Source organism: Monopterus albus, unplaced genomic scaffold (genome assembly GCF_001952655.1).
Source record: "Monopterus albus unplaced genomic scaffold, M_albus_1.0 scaffold40.1, whole genome shotgun sequence".
Lineage (NCBI taxonomy): Eukaryota > Metazoa > Chordata > Actinopteri > Synbranchiformes > Synbranchidae > Monopterus > Monopterus albus.
In genome coordinates, this window is record NW_018127920.1 from 4,166,129 (window position 1) to 4,190,047 (window position 23,919).

The window sequence follows — 23,919 nt, forward strand, 5'->3', positions numbered from 1 at the left end:
TTACGCAATCTGCTACAACACTACAAACTCTCAAACCAACCTGCTCTGCAAAGACAAATTCAAATGAATGCCACTAAATAGGGATATCCTATCTCTGAACACACTTGATCCCGCAATGTGATTCACATGACAAACCGAACCAATCAGCTGATTCGCATGACGTCAGATGGATCCAACTGCTTTGAACATCACTCAAGTGCTTCAAACGTCACTAGTCACGTGACCGAAACACGCCTCGGCACAGTGGTTCGATACAATTGCTTCATGAGCTACCGCACATGTGTCAGAGCCTTGGGTGTCAGAGGACCTTCACAAGCTACAGATCTCCTACAACCAACCTCCAAGGGGGCAGACATTAACTTCCCAGCCACCCTCCTCTGCCTCGATGGCTAACTCTGTGTATTTCAGTTTCTTCCTCTCATAAGCTGTATCTACAGCATCCTCTCAGGGAACTGTAAGCTCAACAAAATACACAATTCGCTGTGCTTCTGACCACAACACAAGGTCTGGTCTGAGGTTAATGCTGACTATCTCCTCAGGAACTATGAGCTGATTCCCTAAATTTACTTTCATTCACCAGTCTCTCCCTGTCTTTAGCTGGCCTACATTCTGCCTGTTCAAACCGACTTGCTTCCTGCCTTTCTCACCCTGAAGAATGAACAAAATCTCCTCATTTCTTCTTCTCCATTGAGTTTACCTGCAAGTGCCTGCTTTCAATAGCTGCTGCTAAACATTTCAACAGTTGATTACGTCTCCAGGTGTATTGTCTTTGAGCCAGGCTTGTTTTACACCCTGAACATAAGGGACATGTTGGGTCCTCACCTATCCATCTATTCAGATTTTGGGGTGATAGAAGCACATAGGTGGCACCTAGAATGAATCTAATCCTTCCTGTCTCCATGTTCCACATTTCCCTCCAACTAAGTTTCTTCCTTTCTACATCTTCCCATCTCATCCACTGTCCCTGAAAATGTAAGGAGGCTTTGAACTACTCTCTCAAGCTTGTTTAGTTTAAAGTTGAGCGAAGTCTTAACAATAGCTAAGAAGGTGAGGGTGCTGCATTAAATCTCTGGGTCATGAGGATGGTAGAAATAAAAAAGTTATACATCAGGGGGTCAATCTCCCCAGTAAAACAAAAGTCCTCCAAATAACAGGCCAAGAGGTGTCAGAGGAGATACTAACTAGGTCCAACAGTCTGTAGAGAGTCACTAAAAGATCCTCGGGTATCTTCACATCCAAACTGGAAGGCAGAAATTCTCTCAGCCTCTGGCTTACACTGATTGAGGGACTCTTGTTGACACCTGTAAGGAAAAGACAAATCCTTTTCTGATGTTTGAATAAACAGAAATTGTGCTATGGTGTAGCTTTGTGGGGAAAACAGAAACAGAAAAATGTTCACTTGAATTACTTTTTCTGTTTGTATATTTTAGTGACATAAGTCTGTGATTCATTCACATTTGGGAGTTAAAAGAAATGTTATTTTTCTCTTAACCTAAACAAATATATAAATTCCATTTTATTTTAACTATTATGTCATATTGTAATAAGTGTGTGATTGAATTAATATAAAAATAAGAGCTGTTTTAATTTCCATTTGGAACTTAGTTGGTTAGTCTTTGGATTCTAAAAGAACTACAAAATTCACTATGTACCAAGTAAAAACTACAGAGGTCTATACCTTAAATTTAGATTTGTATGGATACATGTACATGTATTAGTTTTTAAAATTAAGTTCTATGGACAAGAACCGCCCCCTGAGGGATGACCAAACCTTCCACTGTGATCTAATGTAGCATACCATGATGACAGCAGACTTGCCTTCAGTTTTGCTGTGGCTGGATTTCAGGACATTGGCCTCTGCCAGCAGCAGGAAGTGTTCACTTCGTTTCCTCAGCTGCTGTTCAAAGGCGATGCGAAAAGCATCTGCAACCATCAGTGCCTCTTCTCTCCTTAAACGCTGAGCATCCAACTTTATAACACACACACACACTTTTATAACTTTGAGTCTGCAATTCTAGAGTCACCAAAAGAAGATTACTGACTTGAGAGAACTATCAGTGTAGGGAGATTTTTCATTATATTAAACATAGTAAGCTTATTAAACAAGGGATCTCTTCAAGTCAAATTATCTGGGGATATATGTCAGAATGTCTTGTCTTTTCCTCTTCCCATACCTGTTATGCTGCTCTGCATGTTTATGAAACTAACATCCCTGGAGAACATTCTCCTTGAAGATGAGAATTAGCAGTCACAGAAAAGTCTGTGCTCCAGGTCAACTTTTCTTTTAGGTTTAAAAGAGACATGTTCTTCAAAAATACATGTAAAATCTTTATTTTTTGAACATAAAATCTGTCCCCTATAGTTTGAGAGCTGTGTACTAAGGATATAGTGGCTGGAATGTAAGGAGGTCACCAATGAAATGAACTGTTTTTGTGGACACCACACATTTGCACAACAAATGTCTATCACAAATCTTCACGTGCACTACCCACTTGTTTTATCTCAACACTCCTTGCACATTACTTTACAAAAATACTGACAGTGATGTTAGCTAACATTACCAAATGTCAACACAATAAATTGTATCTATAAATAGATTTGTGCGGTTTTCAGCACAAGGATTGATGTTACATCTTATGAGAAAGGATGGCAAATAGAAAAAAAAAGATGGATACTGGCACAGGTGGTTATCTAGTTTACCTCCTGTTGTAGCTGGATAAGCTGCTTCCTGCTGGCAGCGGCAGTCCGACTGCATGGACAAGCCTCAACACCAAGACACCGGCAGGCCCCCAACACAGCTAACTGGAAAACACACAACTCTAAATCAACTCATAATAGATGCTGTAACTTAACAACACACAGGAGGAAGAAAACTGACATCTTGCCACTGTATATGAGCAGGGACCATGTGGAGAGGGTGCTGGCCTTCCGCTTTCTGGGAGTCCACATTAAGGAGGATCTGACCTGGGGCGTGAATACCTCTAAACTGCTTAGGAAGGCCCAGCAGAGACTGTATGTCCTACGGGTGCTCAGGAAGAACAACATCTCTCAGAAACTGCTGGTGTCCTTCTATCGGTGCTCCATTGAGAGCATCCTTACATACTGTATATGTGTATACAGCAGCACAGTGGCTCAGAGGAAAACGCTCCAGAGGGTCATTAATACGGCCCAGGAAATCGTCAGCTGCCCTCTCGTCACTCTGGAAGAACTACACAGTTCCCACTGCCTCAAAAACGCTCAGAACAACATTAAGAAAACTTCACACCCAGGACATTGACTCTTTGAACTGCTGCCGTCAGGTAGACGGTTCAGAGCAATCAAATCAAGGACCACTAGATTTAGGAATAGTTTTTACTGAACAGCAGTTACCACACTCAATGCTGCTAAAATATAATATGCCTGTGTGTGTGAGGGGGGGGGGTGTGAGAGGTCTGTTTATTTCATTTTTCTAGCAGTTAAGTTTTTATATGGTCTTATTTCATATTTAATGTTTTTTCTATTGTATCAACAGGAGGTCACTCTGAAATTTCGTTGTATGTGTTACAATGACAGTAAAGGATTATCTTATCTTATCTTACAACTCTAAATCAACTCATAATAGATGCTGTAACCTTTCATATAATGTAAAAATCCAGCAGAATTACACAAGACTGTAGTTTCAGGACCCCCGACCAACAGGTGGCTGTGGCCCACGAGGTAGGGCAGTTGTCTCCTGACCAGCAAGTTGGTGGTTTGACTCCCGGTCTCCCCGCATGCCTAAGTGTCCCTGAGCAAGACACTCAACCCCGAATTGCTACTGGTGGCTTGACTAGCGCCGTTGTGTGGCAGCCTGTTGTCATCGGTGTGTGAATGTTGTGTGTGAATGGGTGAATGGTGTATGATCTCCTGAAAAGCACTTTGGCCAGTGCAACACACTGTGGAAAAATGTGCTATAAAAATACAGTCCATTTACCAGGTTCACAGTGTGGCAAGATACACTGATATTATGGTAGGTAAAAGATGATATTTGTATTGCTACCTGATCTTGAGGCCCTGTCTTGTATAATATCTTTCTCTCTGTCTCTGTTTTGATTGGTGCTCACTCACCTCTAGAACACTTGCATCTCGCTCTGGGCTGCACTGAGGTTTGGTTCCTTGGTAAGCTCTCTGCTCCTTCACATTCAACATGGAGAGAAGCTCCAGGCATTGCCGGCTTAGAGCTACAAACACAGTCATTTTTAATTTGATCACAAAATTAAATTCATTTGCTCATTAAAACAACAAGATGAAGCTGAAAGCTCAGGAAAAAGATAACTGTTGAGTTACACATCAAGTGTGAAGAGATGAATGAAATTTGGTGAATCAACTATATACAAACAAGTCCACTTTACTTCACAGATGGAGATAATATGAACAGACATGTCTAAGACACCTCAAAATCATTGTAAATTATTCAGCATTTACCAGTATTTTCAGCTCTGAGCCGCTGATTGTCACTCTCTCTTTCTTCCAGGTTGTCAGTCAGAGTCTTGTTCTCGCTCAAAATTCTGATTACAACAACAACAACAACAACAGAGAAGCAATACAAACCAGTGAAAACAGCACAGATATGAGTGTAGGTGGAGTAAATCTGACCTGTTGTATTTTTGCTCCCAGGACTGCTCAGACTTCTTCATCTGGACCTGGTTGAAGCTGAGCTCCCATTGCAAACTGTTCACCTCCTGCAGGAAATAGAAGCAAGAGATCACCAATGCCATATTTTATTTAGTTTTACAGCATTATATTTGTTTATTGTTATTACATACCATCAATCCACTTGCATGTAGCTTTACAGTATATATAAATTTATACTTAGCACACAATGTCTGTAACATTCCATGACTGTTCCGTGACAAGTTTTAATGGCCATATACTGCATGTATGTGCTTACTTTGTGGCCACTGTTCTCCAGTCATGGCTCAGTTAATCCTGACTAATATTATCCATTTAGAAGTATCTCATTAACTCTCATGCAGCTAACTTGGCTCTCAATGTACTAAACCTAAACTAAAACCATAATCATGTCAACACTTTTCTAATTGGTGCTTCTAAAGAAATGAGGAGTGAGTTAGTTATCTAGAATTAAGTGTGTGTGGGCCTCACGATAAAAAGTCACAATCCTGCTAACTGTGAGGAAAATGTGGATGTGTGGCTTCATTGCTATGACAACACGACCACCTATATTTAAAACTGGCTTTGACAAAATAAAAAATCCTGGCATGTGCTACACCATCAATAATCAGTACAGCTAATTACATGTACAAAAAGCAGGACCCTGGTTTAATTAATGTAAACTGACAGTGTTAACTCTCATCTAGTGAATTTGATTCTTTGAATTTGTTTAAAACATTGATCTGTTAATCTTGGATGATGTCATCCTGTATAATAATGGGCTTATCTTTGTATAAGGGCAACATTAGCAAATGATCCATACTTAACAGGCTGAGTGCTGATCACATAATTGGTTGGCATGATAAGATGGCCTCACATACAACACATTTGTAACAAGAGGACTCAGAGAGCGCATGTACCTCTGCCAAGGCATAATATTCACTCACGCAAATGGTCCCTTGTGAAAAATGAGCTCCAGAACAACACAAAATGTCCTAAAATCCTTGATCTGGACTGGATCATTTTTAGTGTATGACAGGGAGTAATACTGCGCATCTGACCTGAACATTTCAGGGTTCTATCTTCATTATAGCTTATAGGATGAAATTTAGTCTGGTGATAGACACTGCCATCCTATATACTGTATGTGTTAATTTCTAAAATTTGCCACATGTTAAAGAAGGATTTTTTTTTAATGATTTTTATGTGACCTTGATCTTTTTCAGCCAAAATCTAATCACTTCTAGGGTTGGTCGTCACTGATGACTGTACCAAGTATACTGATAGAGAGCTATAAAATCCCACTTCTGTCAAACTCAGGTCTGAAGTGAAGACCTGACCCTGACCTCATCAGCCCTAAGCCCTAAGCCCCACCCACTGTGTGTGTTGCTATGCTAAGATAAGGGATTGTTGGAGAAACATATGCAATTAGAGGCTACCATAACCTTAGATGTGTTCTTGCATGTCAGCCTGCTGATTCACACATAACCACTGGGTTTAAACAGCAGCTGAAAAAGAGAACTGCTACATGGTGTGGAGCCTATGGAGAAAAATATGCTGACAACATGCTGCTGGGGCCTCAGGTGCTCCTACTCCCCAGGTGGCAGTTTTACCTATTGGCTAACACTGAAGGGCAGTTTAAAAACCTGTGTGGAAGTCTTTTGTAACTCACTCCTGTCTGGGAAGAGAGGACCACCGGTGGATTTACCGATCTTATGCTACCTACTGGAATTCATTTAGCTATTTGTGACCATACCACATGTGGAATGCTACAGCCTGGTGGAAAAGACTGTGATCACGGCTACACAAATCCATGTTGGAGAGGGTGAAGGGCCAAGTGTAGCCCACATATGGAGTGCCATCGGCAAGTAAAGACTGGCTGATTATGGATGGGTTACCCAGATCTATGATACAGGACATCTTGATGTTTGTGGCCCATGCAGTCACTTGTAATGCAAGGAAGGTCAGGAGAGATGTGAGCAATCACCGCTGTTTTTATAGGACCTACACTATATATTGGATTTCATGTTTTCAGTAGTCATTGGGATGTAATGGTAAGTTTGGTCTTTTGTTAAAAACTGCATACTGCACTGCTGTAAAAGAGGGCTTCTAAATTATTTGATTTGTTTAATATTTAATTACAGCAATTCTGAAAAGAAGAATTAATTCAGTATTAATTCTGACATCTCTCAAAACTATTGGAGCTAAACCTCCTTAAAATGTATCTATACTGGGGTGAAACAGCTGCTTTTCCTAAGTTTGATAGATTTAATTTGGAATATTAATTTAGTATTTATCTCATTACTGAATTTCTGAAAAGCAAATTAATTTGGTTTTTGCTCTAATCAATATTTAGAGACAAAATCCTAAACTAACCTATACAGTGGGGGAGAAACACTCACTTTTCTTAAGGTTAATTATTTAATTTAGAGAGAAACATTAATCCTTACATGTATAAAATATTTAGAGAGCATCATACTATGTCTTTGGCACACAGTCCTTGGAAAACCTGAAAGAGCCCATGGCATGTTTTTCCTTATTTTCTGACTTATCTACAATGTTACAACAGTGAATTATCATGTTAGACATGACCTAAAGCTCAAAAAATAAGGTGCACATATGTTCTAGTATATTTATGCAGAAGTAGCTAGATTTATACACGTCTTGCAAACTCTCGCTCATGAGACTTTTTTAACAAAATAAAAGTATTACATGATAGTTTAAGGATTTCCTTGAATGGCCATAATCTGCAGGCAGTTGCGCATTCATGTGTGCTTGCCTGACATCCACTAATGCCCCCACCATATTGAAAAAATATTATATTGCCTTGTTTGCTACGCATATTTTCAATAAAACTTAAAAAAAGAGACATCCTCCAGTGCCATTGTAAAAGTGGAAGTTTTCAAATGCACATGGCTTTTTGGATATTTGATTAGATTCAACTTTATTGCCATTACCGATGTACAAGTACAAGGCAACGAAATGCAGTTTAGCATCTAACCAGAAGTGCAATAACAGCAATGCAGAGTGCGCAGTATCTACAGTATGAACAGTCAGAAGTAACTTACCGATGGATACGTACAATTATATTTACAGTAAGATATGTAGGGTAATGTACAATATACAACAGACTATAGATTTCAATTACAATAATGGATAAGATACATTATGCTTATAGAACACTAGTGCAATGGGATGAGATGGAATGAAACAGTGCAGAATAAGAAGATATGTTACATGAGTAACAAGTTCAATGGATGTAAATAATGCAAAGATAAAGATAAATATACAGTATCTGCATATGAACAGTGTGCAAATGAATACAGATCAGTATTCTGTGAGTAGAGTATGTGCAAATTGACAGGCAACAGAAGTGTATTGCATGAGTCCCGGGAGGAGAGATGAGAAGGGGTGAGGTATGTGTAGTGGTATAGATGAAGGCAGTAGGGGGTCAAAGGGGGACAGAGTTCAGTAAAGGGACAGCTGTGGGGAAGAAGCTGTTCCTGAGTCTGCTGATTTTGGTCCAGAGGCTCCTGAAGCCCCTGCCAGAGGGTAGGAGGTCAAACAGTTTGTGAGCAGGATGAGAGGAGTCTGTGAGCACATCGGAGACAGCGGCCCCTGTGGACACCTTCAATGGCTGGAAGTGAAGTCCTTGTGATGCGTTGGGCAGATTTCACCACCCGCTGCAACGCCTTGCGGTCGGAGAGAGAGCAGTTTCCATATTTTACCTCCTGCTGCTGCACTGTGACCAGAGGATGTGAAAGGATGAGAAAAATACAGGGCCTGAGGTTAATGCATGTCCAGGAATGCTCCTGTACAGGTACTCACTGTTTTACCTGACTGGGTCTAACCTACAAGCAGCCAGCCAGTGAAACACCCTAGGGTGGTTAGAAAGAATTGTTGTAAGGCTGGAGAAGTTACTATGTCTGCATTATGCCAGTTTAAATATGGGATTTCTCAACTACCTGCTTTGTTTAGACCAGGGGTCAGCAACCTTTACTATCAAAAGACCCATTTTGCCCCCTCTTCCACTAAAGAAAAATAGTCTGGAGCCGCAAAACATAACACAGCTTATAAACTTTTAAAATTTTTTAATTTTACTTGTTACAACAGAATACAACAAACCGAAGTGCAAGGTGCATGTGTAGTCCTACTTTGAAATAAATTAAACACTGAACTATGTATGCCTTTTTTGAGTCCTTCCCGTATTTGTGTAAAATTAAAATAAAACGTAGCCCACTTTAATATAAAAACATATAGTTGCAGCTTAGTGGTTTTAAAAAAGTAAACATAAAATTAGGAACGTTTTTTGACAAGTCCATTTCAGTGTGCTCTCATCCTCTTTGGGTTTCTTTCTCGGCCAGCAGTCAACCAAAGCACCTGAACATACAATACAAAAACTACATCAGCTTTGGGTCTGAAATAAATGTTTTTTTCTGAAAAATAATATTCTATTAAATGCTAGTGTTCTCATCTGTTTAATGTGCCTTCTGTTTCTGAAGCTCGATGCTGATCTTCCCTGTCGGGGCTGGAAGATGTGACTTTGGTCTTCACACAGGACTGTAGGCTCTCATTTGTGAGGCGGGAGCAATATTTGGTCTTTATGAAGCTCATGCTCGAGAAAACTTGCTCACATAATGTTGAGTCAAAGATGGACAGGACTCCAAATGCATACTTTTTCATGTTCATATACATGTACGTGTCGGGAATGGCACTCCATGTTTCAAAAACAAGTTTGTCAGGTTTGGGGAGGTTTGCAATATCATTCCATTTGTGCTGTTTAGCGAGATTGGCCTTCTGACGGGCGACTTCTTTGAGATCCGCTGTCAGGCTTTTGAGCTTGGATACCCATAAGTCTTTATCCGCTATCTTGGCCAGTTCAATTTCGAGATCGGGCTGACTTATCTCTGTGAATGTGGATATGTTCAACAGGGATGGGTCGATGTCCAGCGGTGTGACACGGAAGGACAGAGTGTCTTTTCCTTTCTGAACTCGCTGAATCTTTCTCTAAATGCAGCTTGCATTGCCATAATTGCAAGGTGTAAATAATCACAATTTATGTGATTGTTCTTTTCTTTGAACTCTCTCAGGGAGGGGAAGAGAGAGAGCGTACCTCTCTGTACATCTCTGGCAAACGCTGTCATCTTGTGCTCAAACGCCAGAACATCCTCCAGCAACTGCAGGGCCGTGCTTCCCTTTCCCTGGAGATTTTTATTCAACGCGCTTAAGTGACTTGTCATATCCACCATGAAATAAAACTTTTCCAGCCAATCGAGGTCTTCCAGTTTGGGATAGCTGAGGCCTTTGCTTTCCAAGAAGGTTTTCACATGTTCCAGACAAGCAGCGAAGCGTTTCAGCATGTCTCGCTGAAGGGAGCCACAACAAGGAGGCTGAAGAGCCGCGGGTTGTCGACCCCTCGTTTAGAGTGTTGCACATCTCTTTTCATCAGTACATATATACTGTTGTTTACCTATCTAAGGAGGATAAATTCAAATTAATGCCATTGCGGTTTATTGTGCTGTCCACTTGTGACAACACCGGCAACAGGAGTTGTGCTGCGTACAACAATTCTCTACAGAAACAATGTATTAACAGGCATGGGACATGTGTGGGTTAAACTTATTGTTAAGTCACAACAAGTAGTGGAAACCTCACCCCCTTTCAAGCAGCTCTAAGGTCCATAAATCCAACCGGTGGTCACTGCATCTTACCACTCATGACCACGTACAGTCCCAAAATAGTGACATTAATTCCAACAAGTAGTGTAGCACCAACAATAACATCATGGATTGTTAGAATCCGCTCGTTAACCAGCAACACATCACATGCGGCAGACACACTGGCCTCAAGCAGTCAACACAAATGGGTACTGTGCTCTGGGGGAATCCAGGGTTGATGAGCTGATTAGTCACTGCCCGAGAGTGCTTCAATGGCTGGCTGCTTGTAGGTTAGACGTGGTCAGGCAAAACAGTGAGTCCATGTACAGGAACATTCCCAAACATGCAGTAACCTCAGGCCCTTTATTTTGCTCCACATCCTCTGGTCACAGCGCAGAGAAAAGGAAGTAAAATATATCCACAAAACAGTGTGGAGTTGAAAAATCCCACTTTTAACATTACATCGATGGATATTAGGAAAGTTCACATGAACGTGCAACTGCTGGAGATTATGACAATGCAATGCAATCCTTAAACTATCACACAAGACTTTACGTTGTTAGAAAAAAAGTATGGCAAGCGAGAGTTTGCGGGACTTACATAAAACAAGTTGTTTCTAGATAGAAGTACTAGAACATACATACACTCATTTCTTGAGTGTTGTCACTTTTAAGATAATTCACTGTTTTACCATTGTAGACAAGTCAGAAAACAATGAAAAGCATGCCATGGGCCCTTTAATGTTGTTATAAAGCCATAAATTATGGTGGTTAACTTTGTCAAACCTATAATAAATTGTTTTAAGTGAAAATCTAACGCCAATGTGTGAAAACATTTCAAGTCTGTAATTAGGGATTATAAAAGATGACACTGAAGTGCTAAAAGTAGGCAGGGCTTACAGCTGGCAACATCAGAGTTTAATCATCACACCGCATGTCAGTTTGACAGAAGTAGGTTTTTATCTTTCTTCTGATGAGCTATCGAGCCATTTGTCCATAACCCTGCTAAAAGACAGAACCAAAAGCAACTTTCTTGGTGGAGCTAATAAATCTGTATAGTAATACTGAGGGATTCCAAACATTTTTATTATGCCATGAAATCCATCATAAGAGCTTAAATAAAATTGTCAAATGTTTTTAGCATTTGATGTCTACATTCAGGCTGCATAAAATGTTTACTTTCAATTTAAATCTGTTCCTGATATCAGTTATTCATATCTTCCCAAGCTAAATTCTGGATTTAAACCAATTTTTATGTGTACTGATTGGATAACCTATTTTAATCCATTTACTTTGGTCATGTACTTTATAATAGTTATAAAATTATTTAATTAAAAATAAATTATGATCATTACAAGATGACATGAAGTTAATGTGTAGAATTGCTGTCAGATAACCAGATCATAAAGGACCCAACTGCAAGGCACAACAGGCTGGAGAAATGTTTGAGTGCTTTAACAAAAATCCGCACAAGAGAAGAGCAGTGATTAAGATGCAAAGGCAGTCGTATTAACAAGTAAAACTCATGTTAAGTTTTTCAGCAGCGGGACCACTGGGAACTCATAAAGACAGGATTATTATAGAGACTTGTACAGGTCTCTAGTTCTTAAGTACTCTGTTTTATCCCTATTTATCTCATTTCAATGAACATTCCTTTGTTGTCTGTATTATTTACTGTCTGTTTATACTGCTTTTTCTGCATTGTTTGCTCTGTTTGTTGATGTTAATACTGCTTATTTTGTTATATTACACAGCCTTATGCTGGTCTACTGTTTGCACATTGAGAGCCGATGTACCAGAGTCAAATTCATCGTGTGTCTGTCACACCTGGTCAATAAAGCTGATTCTGATGCTTCTTAATGGTCGTCATTTGTCTGTTTTGCAAATAGAAGGCACAGCACAGGGAGAACAGACCACAAACTAGGTAGGAGTGACACTGTGGCTGAAGGAACACTATACAGAGACTGGATACTATCAGGTGAATACTGGCTGACAGGGGAGCTGAGGCAGGTTTCTTTCCACAGGGTGGAATGGCCAAGAAATGGTGGTTCCAGAATCTTCCAGCACACTGGAGGTCAGGAGAGGCTGAGTATAGTGGGTAAGTAGCAACAACTAAGAAAATGTCTCTGGTCATAGGCTTCACTGAATGTCACAGTGAACAAACACAAAAAGACTAAAAACAAAGCAGCTGGCACAGGTAAGTGATTGTACTCCACAAAAAATACAAGAAAACTGTCCTCTTCAGCTGGCACAACAACAAACAAAAACAAAACAAAACAAAAAAAAAAACTGAAAGAGCCCTCTAAGGCCACACACGATAAATACACAGAGCTCTGTAAAGAGAAAGTGGTGAAGCAGAGGTCCAAGGTACAGGCAGCCCGTCTGTTGATTCAACAGTGATTAAACTTGTTTGTTCTCTGCCTGTTTTTTTTGACAGGCAGAGAACAAAGTTCATGAAGCAAGCAAGGGCTGGACAGGAAGAAAATCCAACAGGCAGTAGCAGTTCAGGAATCAGGCAAGTGTAGGTCAGAGAACAGGCAGGAGAAAACAGCAGCTGAACAAAACTGCAGAGCAGCAAAGACTCAGTAGGCAGAGGAACCAAAAACAGGTTTCATGTCTGGTAACAGGAGAGTGCAGCAACTTAAAAACCTAGAATCTAATGAGTAAGGGGGAGGCAGGATATATAAGCTGAGTAAGGAGGCGCAGCTGAGCTGAATTAGCCAGTGATTGGCTGCAGTGAAGCTGGAGAGAGTGAGATGGTAAAAACCAAGAAGTTCCATTTAAAATAAGATTCTCCAAAAGGAAGTAGGTGCAGAACATGACAGTTATCTTACCTTGAAAAGTCTTGGTCATGATCTAGATAATTAACAAGTTTTTTCTTTGAGTCGACTTGTTGCACTGACAAAAATTACATTTAAGGTTGTGCCTCCTGTTTACTATATAGTGGATTGTGTTTACTGATAGGCTAGTGGTTAAGGCGCAGCGCTCTCGCCGCTGTGGCCCGGGTTCGAATCAGGGTAAAACACGTGCCAAATGTCAACATGCGAGTTGTCAGTGTGACGATTCACTGTGGCAACCCCTAAAAACAGGAAAAGCCGAAAGTGACTTTCTTGGATTATGTTTACTGATATTCCTTTTGTAGCATGTTCACTACATTCTACTCACATTCTCACAATGCAACTGGACTGTATAGTTGCAGGAATGATTTGTTGTGCAAAATTAAACATATTTAAATATACATTGTGTTATGTTCATCTTCATTTTTGACCCATTTCATATTTTCAGATATTTCTCAACTTTGTGGATTGTTCCTATGTTTAATGCCCCTCTCACCAAGAGGGAAATGTACCTGAAACTATAGTGTAATCATACAATGAAGTCAGTCTGAATGTAAACATAGATACGTTTCCTTACACCACCATTTCTTGGAGAATTGCTGTTGTTTCCCTTTGTCATTAAGAAACGGGAAAAGTTAGTTCCTGGCTGTATGATGTTAAAACAAACAGACCAAGCCCTTATTTGAGTAGCCTGCACATTTATGAGCAACTGACCAAAGAAAAGTAGTCACCTTCTCCAGAGCTTTGGCCCTCTCCTCGCCTTTCTGTAGCAGACTTTTAGTGTGACTCGTGGCCTTGTCTAGAATGGCCTGTGAGAAGAAGAGCAGTCAGTCATCAGCTGATCAAGAACAAGACTGCAGGTTTTTAGCTCAACTTATCACAGAACCTGATTACTTCCTTCTCTACAACTGAAGGCGCCTGTGTTAAAGCAGAAAGACTGGTTTCTGGAGATGTCTTACTTTGATTCTGCTACAGTATAATGTTCACATATGATGCCAGACTAGCAGCTGTCTACAAGTGTCCAAAATGAGCATTTTACAAAATAGCTGAAAATCTGTCAAGGACTGGAAGGCCAATCATTTATAGTAACTTCATGCTGATAAAGGTCAAAGGAGGTGTTGTGCTCTCCTCTTTCATGAACCTCAGAAATTCAAGTGTCCCTTTGATATCCTTGTACATTACAGCAAAAAGCAGGGTATGACACTCTGATAGCTGGACAGCCATGTGATATGATCACAAGCTCTAGAACAGCTAGCCTGATCCATCCTGGGGGAGATGTTAAAAAAAAGTATTAAAAGGTCAAAGGACACATGTATGCATTGCTTCATTTTGAAGGAGTCACAAGAGAAAAAGGCTGGGAAATGGACCACTAGATGCAAAGAATGCCTACTAAGCCGCATTCCTGATGACTACTTGTTTCATTTACTTTCTGGGCACTCATCTTATTCCAAATGAACTACAGAACACTATGTGGGTGTGTTGCTCTACCTTTCCCTGCAAGATCTTCAGAGCTTCATATTTGCCTTCAAGGTAACGATGTGCCACTTCCAGCTCACAGCATAATACATCTATCATCTGTCAACACAGCAGAACCATCAGTTACAGTTTGCCAAGCTGGAGTCAAGTGAGGAGTTTCTTCATTTTTCCTACCTCATTTGCTTCCTGGAGTCTGTCTTTCAGCTCATCTTTGGACAGGTCAAGCAGGGAGCCTACTGATTCACAAAAAATGAACTCAGAGAAAATGTACGTGTTCTCATAGCACTGAGTTTGTAAAAAGCAGTTGGAACTAGGACACATTTGTGACTTCTTCAAAAAGCTTTACAAGGCTGTTGCATGGTCAGCACTTGGCTTTGTGGTTAAACCTGCAGTTAGAATAGAGTTTGTCGGTCACATTTTGGTGGAAAAACATATATCACATACATATGCAAGGATAACTGCAGAGCACAGCGTTCCATCCAAAGATGCAACATTAGCTGAACTTTCTCCCAAGCTGCTCTGGCATTTGTAAGTAATGGCTACATCCTACTACTTGTTTTAGTGACTGAAAACAAAAGACAAATTAATAAGGAGGGTTTCTGAATACAACTACACAATAAAAATTATCACTATAATGAGATCAAAGTGAAAATCTTTGCTACCTGAAATAAGGATACAGATTCAATAAACAGGTTTGCTGTAAATTGCTACTTGAGGCTATGCATGGATTCACCATCTGTCTGTTGTTTGTCTCTGAAACTACCCTGTGTAAGACAAAAGGAAATTACCCCCCCAATAACATATATGGAAATAATTTCTTACTATTTGGAATTACATACATTCAGTTAAGAATTTAAAATGAATCAACAAACATAAAGAGGATAGCATTCACAATAATCATCATATACAGTATATAATCACCTTTATTTGGCCAAGTATGTTACACACAAGGAATTTGTTTCCGGTACAGAACCGAGGCAGCCATCTGCAGCACCAACTCATACCGATGGCTCTAACCATCGGGGGCGACTTGGGGGCTCAGTGTCTGGCCCAAGGACACTTTGACATGTGGACTGCAGGCACCATGATTTGAACCTCCAACCCTCCGGTTGGGAGACAACCACACTACCCACTGAACCACAGTCAACCCACAACAACCTACCTCCTCACTACCTTCACATAATATTTACCAGATCCAATCGGGAGTCACTTTAAAGACTTGTTTACTCGTGGAACACAATAAAAAACTAGACAGCACTCAGAGAGTGCAACCTCCTCCAAGGGGCAAGTCTGTTTTCCCATAATGCCATAAAAGCAATACTCTTATGATAGCTTACCCCTCATAATATGACTACTTTAGCATGAAAACCTAGTGCTGGCATTTGGAATGATGCTGATATCATTAGTTTGAAATGTATTCAAGAAAAACAATAGACATGACAGACATTCACTGGTGTAGGGGTAAATCAGGGATTTCAGTGAGTGGCAAGTGGTGAAGACGCCACATTTCTGCAAGTGTGTGTTTTGTTTGTTCAACAGCTGCTTGTTAAACTGCTCATACAGTCTCTGTTACTGGCTGATTGTTGCACTGTGGAGTGTTACTTCATGCTCAGCTATGAGTGAGTGTGAGAGGAGTGCAGCCCCTCCCTCTAAACAGAGAGGAACATAGGGAAAATACAGTGGAAAAGCATAACAGAACATTCTGAGTCAACCCATGAGGTTATGCCAGGTGAGGGTTAAGACAAGCATGGGGTGTACAGCTCGTTAGGTTCAGAAACGCAGCTATAAAATGCAGCTGGAACACTGGCATCCTCACTGATAGACCACTGTACTCTGAACCAGATGGAGCTGCATGCTAATAGAGATAACTTGGTTGGATAATAAGGACACATCTCTGAAAATGTTGAAACAAATTTCTAAATTTGCACTACTTGGACAGACTGACCACCTATTCTCAATCTAAGTGGTTACTTTGCTGCTTAAGAAAATATAGTAAAAAACATAATAAATGGCACAATACCAGTCATACAGATGAAAATGCTAACAGCTTTGAGCATGGCTCAAAATCTCTGCCCTCAGGTTCTCACCCAGCTGTCACTGCATAGAGTAGTTCTTGCCCCAGCTGTGTATGTGCTCAAAGTGCTCAGCAGCACAGCTGCGCACTTTGGCCAGAAGGGGTCCCAAGTACAGTCAGCAGCCTTTCCAGCACTCATAGTGGTTAATAATCATTTAAAATATTCCTGTATCCGAATTATGATACAGATCAGCACCAAAATTTAACCAATTGTTCTGTGGCCCATACCCTTCCTCTCCAAAAAATGTAATCAAAATCTGAGAAATAAGAGTTCTGCTCTTAAACACTGGCAAAAGCATTACCTCCACCCTTGGCGGAGGCTGTCAGATCAAAATGCAAAATAGCTAAAAAAAAATTTTTATTAATTCCTTTAATATGTTTTGATTTATGTGAAGTGATGTCTACTATTTTAAACAAAAGCAAAGTCAGAATTTGATGTTATCTTGCATTTATCATTTGTTACCTGTTTAGCTCCTGCTACAGTAAAGGGTTTGTTCGCAGACATTCTTACCGCAGTGAGGCACCTTCCAGCGGGCTCTCTGCTGTGCCTCTGTAGCCTTCAGTCCAGGGATCCAGGCTACCTCTCCTGCCTGGCTGCTGGGCAGCGGGGTCTCTACAAGATTAGTGAAACTGCTTTTCTTCACAGTAGAGCTGGGTGCTACTCTGACTTCCATCCCATCACCCAGGTCTCCATCCAACATGTCATCATCCAGGCTGCAGGTTTTACTGACTTCCTGCATCTGCACCAGGTCCAACCCAAGTTGGTTTTGCTAAACCTGTCAAATTCAAATCACAACAAAAGTCATCTCAGGACACTTTAGTAAGGTCTAGACCTTACTATTATAGTATATTAGTATAGATTTAGTATCTTACTGTCAAACCACATATTGATATGCTCAAACTTGAATGGTGAACCCAAAATGCATAAAAATATATTTTCCTATTTACATCTACAGTAGTGCTATTGCGTTCCATGGGATGTTAAAAATAATAAGCAATAATCTCACCAGAGATTTTAAACATTAAGACACCATTTATACCCATGTAGGGTTAGGTGGCTTTTTATGGGTTTTTGACATCACTGTCATAAAATTCCTTGTATTGATTTTTGTTTCTTTTTTATTTGGATATAAATTTTCATTATATCATATCTTTTACATATGGCAAAATCACAATAGGTGACAGCACCTGCACATGAACTGGAACCTCCATTCTGTTTTCAGCATCCCCTTCACATATGGATAAATCTAAGTGAAATATGTGTTCCACATATAAAAGAAAAGGGGCAGAAAAGCTTTCAAAATGAGCCAGCCCAGATTTGCATGTAAAAGATTATGCAAAATCACAGATGTCTGTCTGGTTATTTTATATGTAAACAGTGTGCTTATGGTCTGGTAGAATGTAGAGATCAAGTCATTACTCAGTACCTACAAACTCACTGCTGTGGTCCAGATTACTATTAACTTTGCCACCTTTTCTCAATGGGTACTTGATGGGCTATGTTAAACAGACACAGGATTTTTAAAACTGAAACAACAATAAAACATGTAAACAATGAGGACCTTCTGCTGTTTGCTTAGTTGTTTGCGTAGTTACTCACAAGCAATACATTCCAAAGCATTCAATAGCTGGGAAAAATAAGAGTGGGTTGCCCAACCGGCAGACCATAGGTACCTTGTATGTATGTTATATGATCATTCCTCACTCCTACATCAGGTTGAGAATTGAGAACACCCCATGATACTTGGTGGAACACTTTTATGGAACAACAGGCCTATTTATATTTATCTGGTGGTGATTGGTAAATGGTTAATGGCAGGCAGAACAGCTATAGGAGAAACTTGGGGTTCAGTGTCTTGTCTAAGGACACTTTACGTACACTTTCACCATAAACCAACAATTTATGATGCCATAAATGTGATTATTAAATAATAACTGTGATTAACTGGGTAATAAACTGAAGTAAGCAGAGGCAATATTTCCAAAGTATGGATTACCATTTTACAAACATATTCATTTGGCAACAATTACAAACATGAATGTCTAGGTTTTGTTTGACCATGAGACTGGAGATGGAACTTATTTAGTTACACACATGAAATGGTCTGCCTTATGGTTAAATGAAACTACTCTGATTGTTGTAGAGCCGTTCAGCTATTTGTTGCCTTTTGACATTTATTAAATGAATATAGTCTAAAATTATCAATTTACTATGTCCCATCTAGGGCTTTACCCAACTAAGGATTTACTCAGTCAACTATCACTCAGCTGTCAGGAACATATTTCTGAGCATTAAAAAGTCTATTTAAAAAAAAACAGCTGCATATAATTCAAGACTTAATTGCAAACTATTTAAATTGACAATATATGATGTCAGGCTGCCATATGGATTTTTCAGAGTAACGAGACAGGCAGCATACTTTTCTTTCTGTTGAAACAATGCTGTTATAGGCACTTTTTTCTTCTGAGATATAGTCATATCCTAGTTTACCAACAGGTTTAAAGAGCCCATGGCATTCTTTTCCTGATTTTCTGACTTATCTACAATATTACAACAGTGAATTATCAACTTAAAGATGACCAAAAGATCAAAAAATGAGGTGTACATATGTTCTAGTATTTCTATGCAAAAGAAACTTGGTTTATACACATTTTGCTCTCACTGTAAAGTCTTATGTGATAGTTTATGATTTCCTTAAATCTAATCATCTCATGCGAGCTTGCCTGACGTCCACCGTTGCCACATTCTGACCCCGTAACGTACATTCTGTTGGGAACCCTCTCCTGTAGAGAAACTTCACATTTACACTGAACAACCGGAACTGAGAACCATGTTTGTCTTTGGTGAAACAACAACTGACTATATCTACATTTGCTGTTTGAACATCATTAACTTGATAAACTATATGAGAACATACTACAACTCTGAAACTACAATACAGTTTCCAGTTGAACTCCAACTGTGAAGCGCAACTGCTACCTGTGTTGCCGCTCCTGATTCTTCTCTGAAGCAACCAGGTATGAATTGACCAGGAGACTTGTTTGGCAACTTGGCCTACTAGACCAGCTGAGTTTATTCTATTATTTATTCATTTTGTCTAAAGTGTCAATAAAGTCTATTAATTTTCTAAGAAGTCGAGTGATTTTCATAGATTAGAGCGTCACAACTTTAGTTATTTAACCCAAACAAACTCAACTGACATGGACCACGACCACTTTTAATAATCTAGTGTATAGACATTTCTGTTGTAAAATATGTTTGAATCCGAGTTGTTGCTCACTGTTGAGAGACACTCCAAGAGCTCTCCTTGGTTCTCAGACATTAGTGGTTTCATCTGTGTTCAGTGTTGTGACTGTATCTTAAGAACAACATATTTGTATTTTCAGGCTTTTGGGTCAGTGCAGTTTAGAGCTGCCTTTTGTGGCCCAAAGCAGCGCTGGCAGGCTGCAGTAAAGCCACAACTCACTGACCAGCAACCTGAAAGGAGCAGCTCGGCCTCCTGGAAAAAGGGCAGAAGCAGGAGGAGCTGCGCCAGCTCCAAGAGGAGTTCAAACAAAAGTATCAGCTCCTCATACTGGCTCAAAAAGACATGAAGCTAAAGAACAGTGAAGAGCGACAGACAGCCAGGTGTGATGCTCTGGAGGTGAGCCTGCAAAAGGAGCTGCAATCACAGAGAGGAAACCTGAAAACAGTGCAGGAGGTGCAGGATATGAGGAAGCTGCTGTGTAAGGAATGGCTCAGGAAGGAGCCGAACCAGATCAGCCTCCTCACCTCCAAGAACAAAGAGCTTCAGGGATGACACCTCAGCCGATTGTTTTAGTTGTATTCTAGCTGGATTCTAACTGCTTGTTTTAGATGAACTGAGAATTTATCTGGAATAAAAGGAGCTTGTCCTCCAAACAAAGGAGCAGCTAAAGAACAGCAGCCTATTATTACAAAGGTGCAGGACAAGAAAAACATGACAGTGCAAGAGAAGGAGAGTGAGAAAGAAATAAAGGAAAACATAAAAATGGAGGAGAAAGAAAAAGAAAAGAGAATGAAAAGGTGGAGAAGGAGACAACAGTGAGGAGAAAGAACTGAAGGAGAAAACAGAAAAGACAAAGAGGAACAGGAGGGTAGTAGAACATCCTTCCTCCTGACCCCCCGCCACCTCACTCCCTCACACCCCTTATTACCCTTTCTACCACATCATTTCAATTTGCTAGGCAATATGCTGCAATATCCTCACAGACTGACCTGGAAAACTCCAGTGCACTTGACTTTAGTGGGAAGAAAGATGGCAGCATTACACATCTCTGTTGTGCTCATCAGAGAACATTCCCTTTTGTTTCATGCTATTAACATTATTAACACTGCCTCATTACAGTCTCATGGGGCAGCTTTTATAGATTTCTAACCTTTCAGGTGAAGGTGCAAACAGTGATAGAACAAGAGGGACCAGTTTGTTAGAACAACTGGAAACTTGTTCCTCTAAGTCACACAAAAATGTCTAACTTGAAATTGTTAGGTCCTTCTGACAGGTGAACACCCAGGTCTTTAATATTTCATTCCTCCACTTTATAACAACTTACTGTGATACGCAAGAAAAAGTAATAGAACTCTTTGCAATTTCCTGGTTTTCTACATGAACTGGTCATGAAATGTAAGGTCAAGAGGAAGGCCAAAGAGGAGATATATGGATGTGCTAAAAGAGGACATGAAGTTAATTGGGGCGAGAACAGAAGATGCTGAGGATAGTTAGGTGGAAACAGATGATTTGCTGTGGAAACCCCTAACGGGAACAGCCGAAAGAAGAAGAAGAAGCCGATGTACCAGAGTCAAATTCCTCGTGTGTCCAACACACCTGACCAATAAAGCTGATTCTGATTCTAATGAGGATGGCATCTCCATGAATCACTGTGCTTACCAAGCTTTATCTCTTTGGGCTTGTTTCTGAAATTTGTGAAGTTAATCATCATCATCATCTTCATCCTTTATTAGCAGACTCAAGGTCAATTCAAAAAAAGAAATAAAAGAAAAAAAGAAAGGATATAAAAGAAGAAGAAAAAAAAATCATAAAAGACATTTATACCAATGTTTCCACAGAGAGGATTGGTAACGTACTACACTAAAACCAGGATTAGCCAGCATCATTATAAGACTATTCTCAGAGTTATTCACACAACAGATAAATCTGTACATCAGGTTTCTCATTAATGCCTGAAAGGTACCAACATGGACCTGTGAACACAACAGACTGGCGCTGGTGGACCTAGGCTTCTTAAGCAGAATCCTCAAGGCATCATTATAAGCAACTTTAAGTTTCTGTAAAGTAGCTACCTTATATTTACACCACAATGGGGCAGTATACAACGGTGTACAGTATGTTCTGAACAGATGAACTTTAACATTAGCAGAACACATGTGAAATTTCCTAACCAACATATTAGCTTGAGCATACAAAATGCGACACTGCCGATATATATCCTCATCATCAGAAAGCTGATCTGTAATGAAATGTCCTAAATATTTAGTTTTTCTACAGACACTCAACCTTTGTCCAGACAAACAAAAGTCTGGGAAACAAAGTTCTTTGTCCCCTTTAGTCCGACAGATCAGTACAACACTCTTTTCTGCATTATATTTCACATCATACTTCAATCCATAGTCCGAGCACACATTCAGCAGTTGCTGAAAACCAGCACTGCTGGGCGAAAGTATGGCCAAATCATCAGCATACATACAATGCTATCAGGAACCCCTTTTTTGCTTAATTTATCCAAAAGCTTAAAGTGATTAACCCTATCAAATGCCTTGGACGCATCAATAAAACCCATCAAGACCGAGGAGTTTTGTCTGAGGTACTTCTGTGCTACCTCCTTCAGACTGTAGATACACAGATCTGTCCCCAGCTTGGATTTAAAACCAAACTGATTATGTGTGGTTGCTATACGATGACACAGGCGATCAAGCAATATCTTCTCAAGAACTTTAGATATAACACTGGCCAAAGCTATTGGCCTATAGTTATCCAGACTCCCAACTTTGCCAGCTTTGTCCTTCATGACAGGCACTAAGGTAACAGACAATAGAGAATCAGGTAGCAAACCATGAGTCATGAACCCAGAGAAGCCCAAAGCAAGCAACACAACAATCTTTGGGCTTGCATGCTTCAGATATTCCGCTGTAATATTATCCGCACCAGCTGCCTTATCATCAGACAATTGCATTATTGCTCGACGCACCTCACTAGAAGTGATCACCACAGCATCCTCACTAGCAATGCTTCCCACTACGTAGGGATCACTTGTAACACAATTAAACAATGCAGAATAGTGTTCTCTCCACAGATCAGCAATATTATCAGCCCCAGATACTCCCTCTATGGCACTGGGCAGTGGTGAATTAACCCTATTCAGAGCCCTCACCTCATTCCAAAATCCCAAAACATTACTGTGTCCCAATTTTTCAGCCATAGCATCCGCTCTCATATTCTGTTCACATTTAGTGATATAGCGAACAGCATATTTATACCTTGCCCCAGTGATCTTTTTATTTTACACTTCACAACACTACTGGGAAAATGTCCTGTGGGCAGATTAAACTAAGGTAGAATTGTTTGGGAAGAACACACAGCACTATGCATTGCATAAAATGAGAACTGTGTATCAACATGATATCATCCTCCCAACAGTGAAGTATGATTTGGAGTTGCTTTGCTGCCTCTGGGCCGAGACCACTTTCCTTGTGGAGAGGAAAATTAATCCTATGGGATCATGTCAGGGTGGCTGTCAGCAAGCTGAAACTCAGAACAAGCTGGGTGATGCAGCAGGACAATGATCCTAAACATCCAAATAAATCTACTACAGAATGGCTTTGGAGACACAAAATTCGCCTTTTGGAGTGGCCTAGTCAGAGTTCAGACCTCAGCCCAATAGAGATGCTGTGGAATGACTGTTTACACCAGATGTCCTAAGAATACAGGAAGCACTTGCTTGAGGTTATTGCTGCCAAAGGTTGTTCAACCAGTTATTAAAACACTGTTGCCATTACTTTCTTCCACCAACACTTTGTGTGTTTAATGGGTGTGTTGCAGAAAACCAGGAAACTGAAAACAGCCCTGCCAGAATACAATGATTGTCAGTATTAATTAACGAACTAATGCCAACATTTTTCTGGTGCTTTATAATTGATATTGGTGAAAGTTTTATTTTATAATCATACATGCAGCAAGATATTTGCATTCTTTTCTCATTTTATTTAATTT

The 23,919-nt window shown here is 40.1% G+C and overlaps 1 protein-coding gene across 3 annotated transcripts in view; it reads right to left on the bottom strand.

Moving 5' to 3' along the window:
• ccdc125 (coiled-coil domain containing 125) overlaps positions 1-23,919 on the bottom strand; it is a 37,117-nt gene that overhangs the window by 6,390 nt on the left and 6,808 nt on the right. For all 3 annotated transcript variants that reach the window (XM_020599396.1, XM_020599398.1, XM_020599397.1), the window contains exons 2-11: positions 17,184-17,448; positions 14,773-14,831; positions 14,611-14,697; positions 13,854-13,931; positions 4,615-4,700; positions 4,444-4,526; positions 4,087-4,199; positions 2,701-2,802; positions 1,819-1,969; positions 1,183-1,301 (exon numbers count right to left, since the gene is read on the bottom strand). In XM_020599396.1, coding sequence (XP_020455052.1) covers positions 1,183-1,301; positions 1,819-1,969; positions 2,701-2,802; positions 4,087-4,199; positions 4,444-4,526; positions 4,615-4,700; positions 13,854-13,931; positions 14,611-14,697; positions 14,773-14,831; positions 17,184-17,412 — 1,107 coding nt within the window. In that variant the 5' untranslated portion in view covers positions 17,413-17,448. The remainder of the gene's footprint in view (positions 1-1,182; positions 1,302-1,818; positions 1,970-2,700; positions 2,803-4,086; positions 4,200-4,443; positions 4,527-4,614; positions 4,701-13,853; positions 13,932-14,610; positions 14,698-14,772; positions 14,832-17,183; positions 17,449-23,919) is intronic.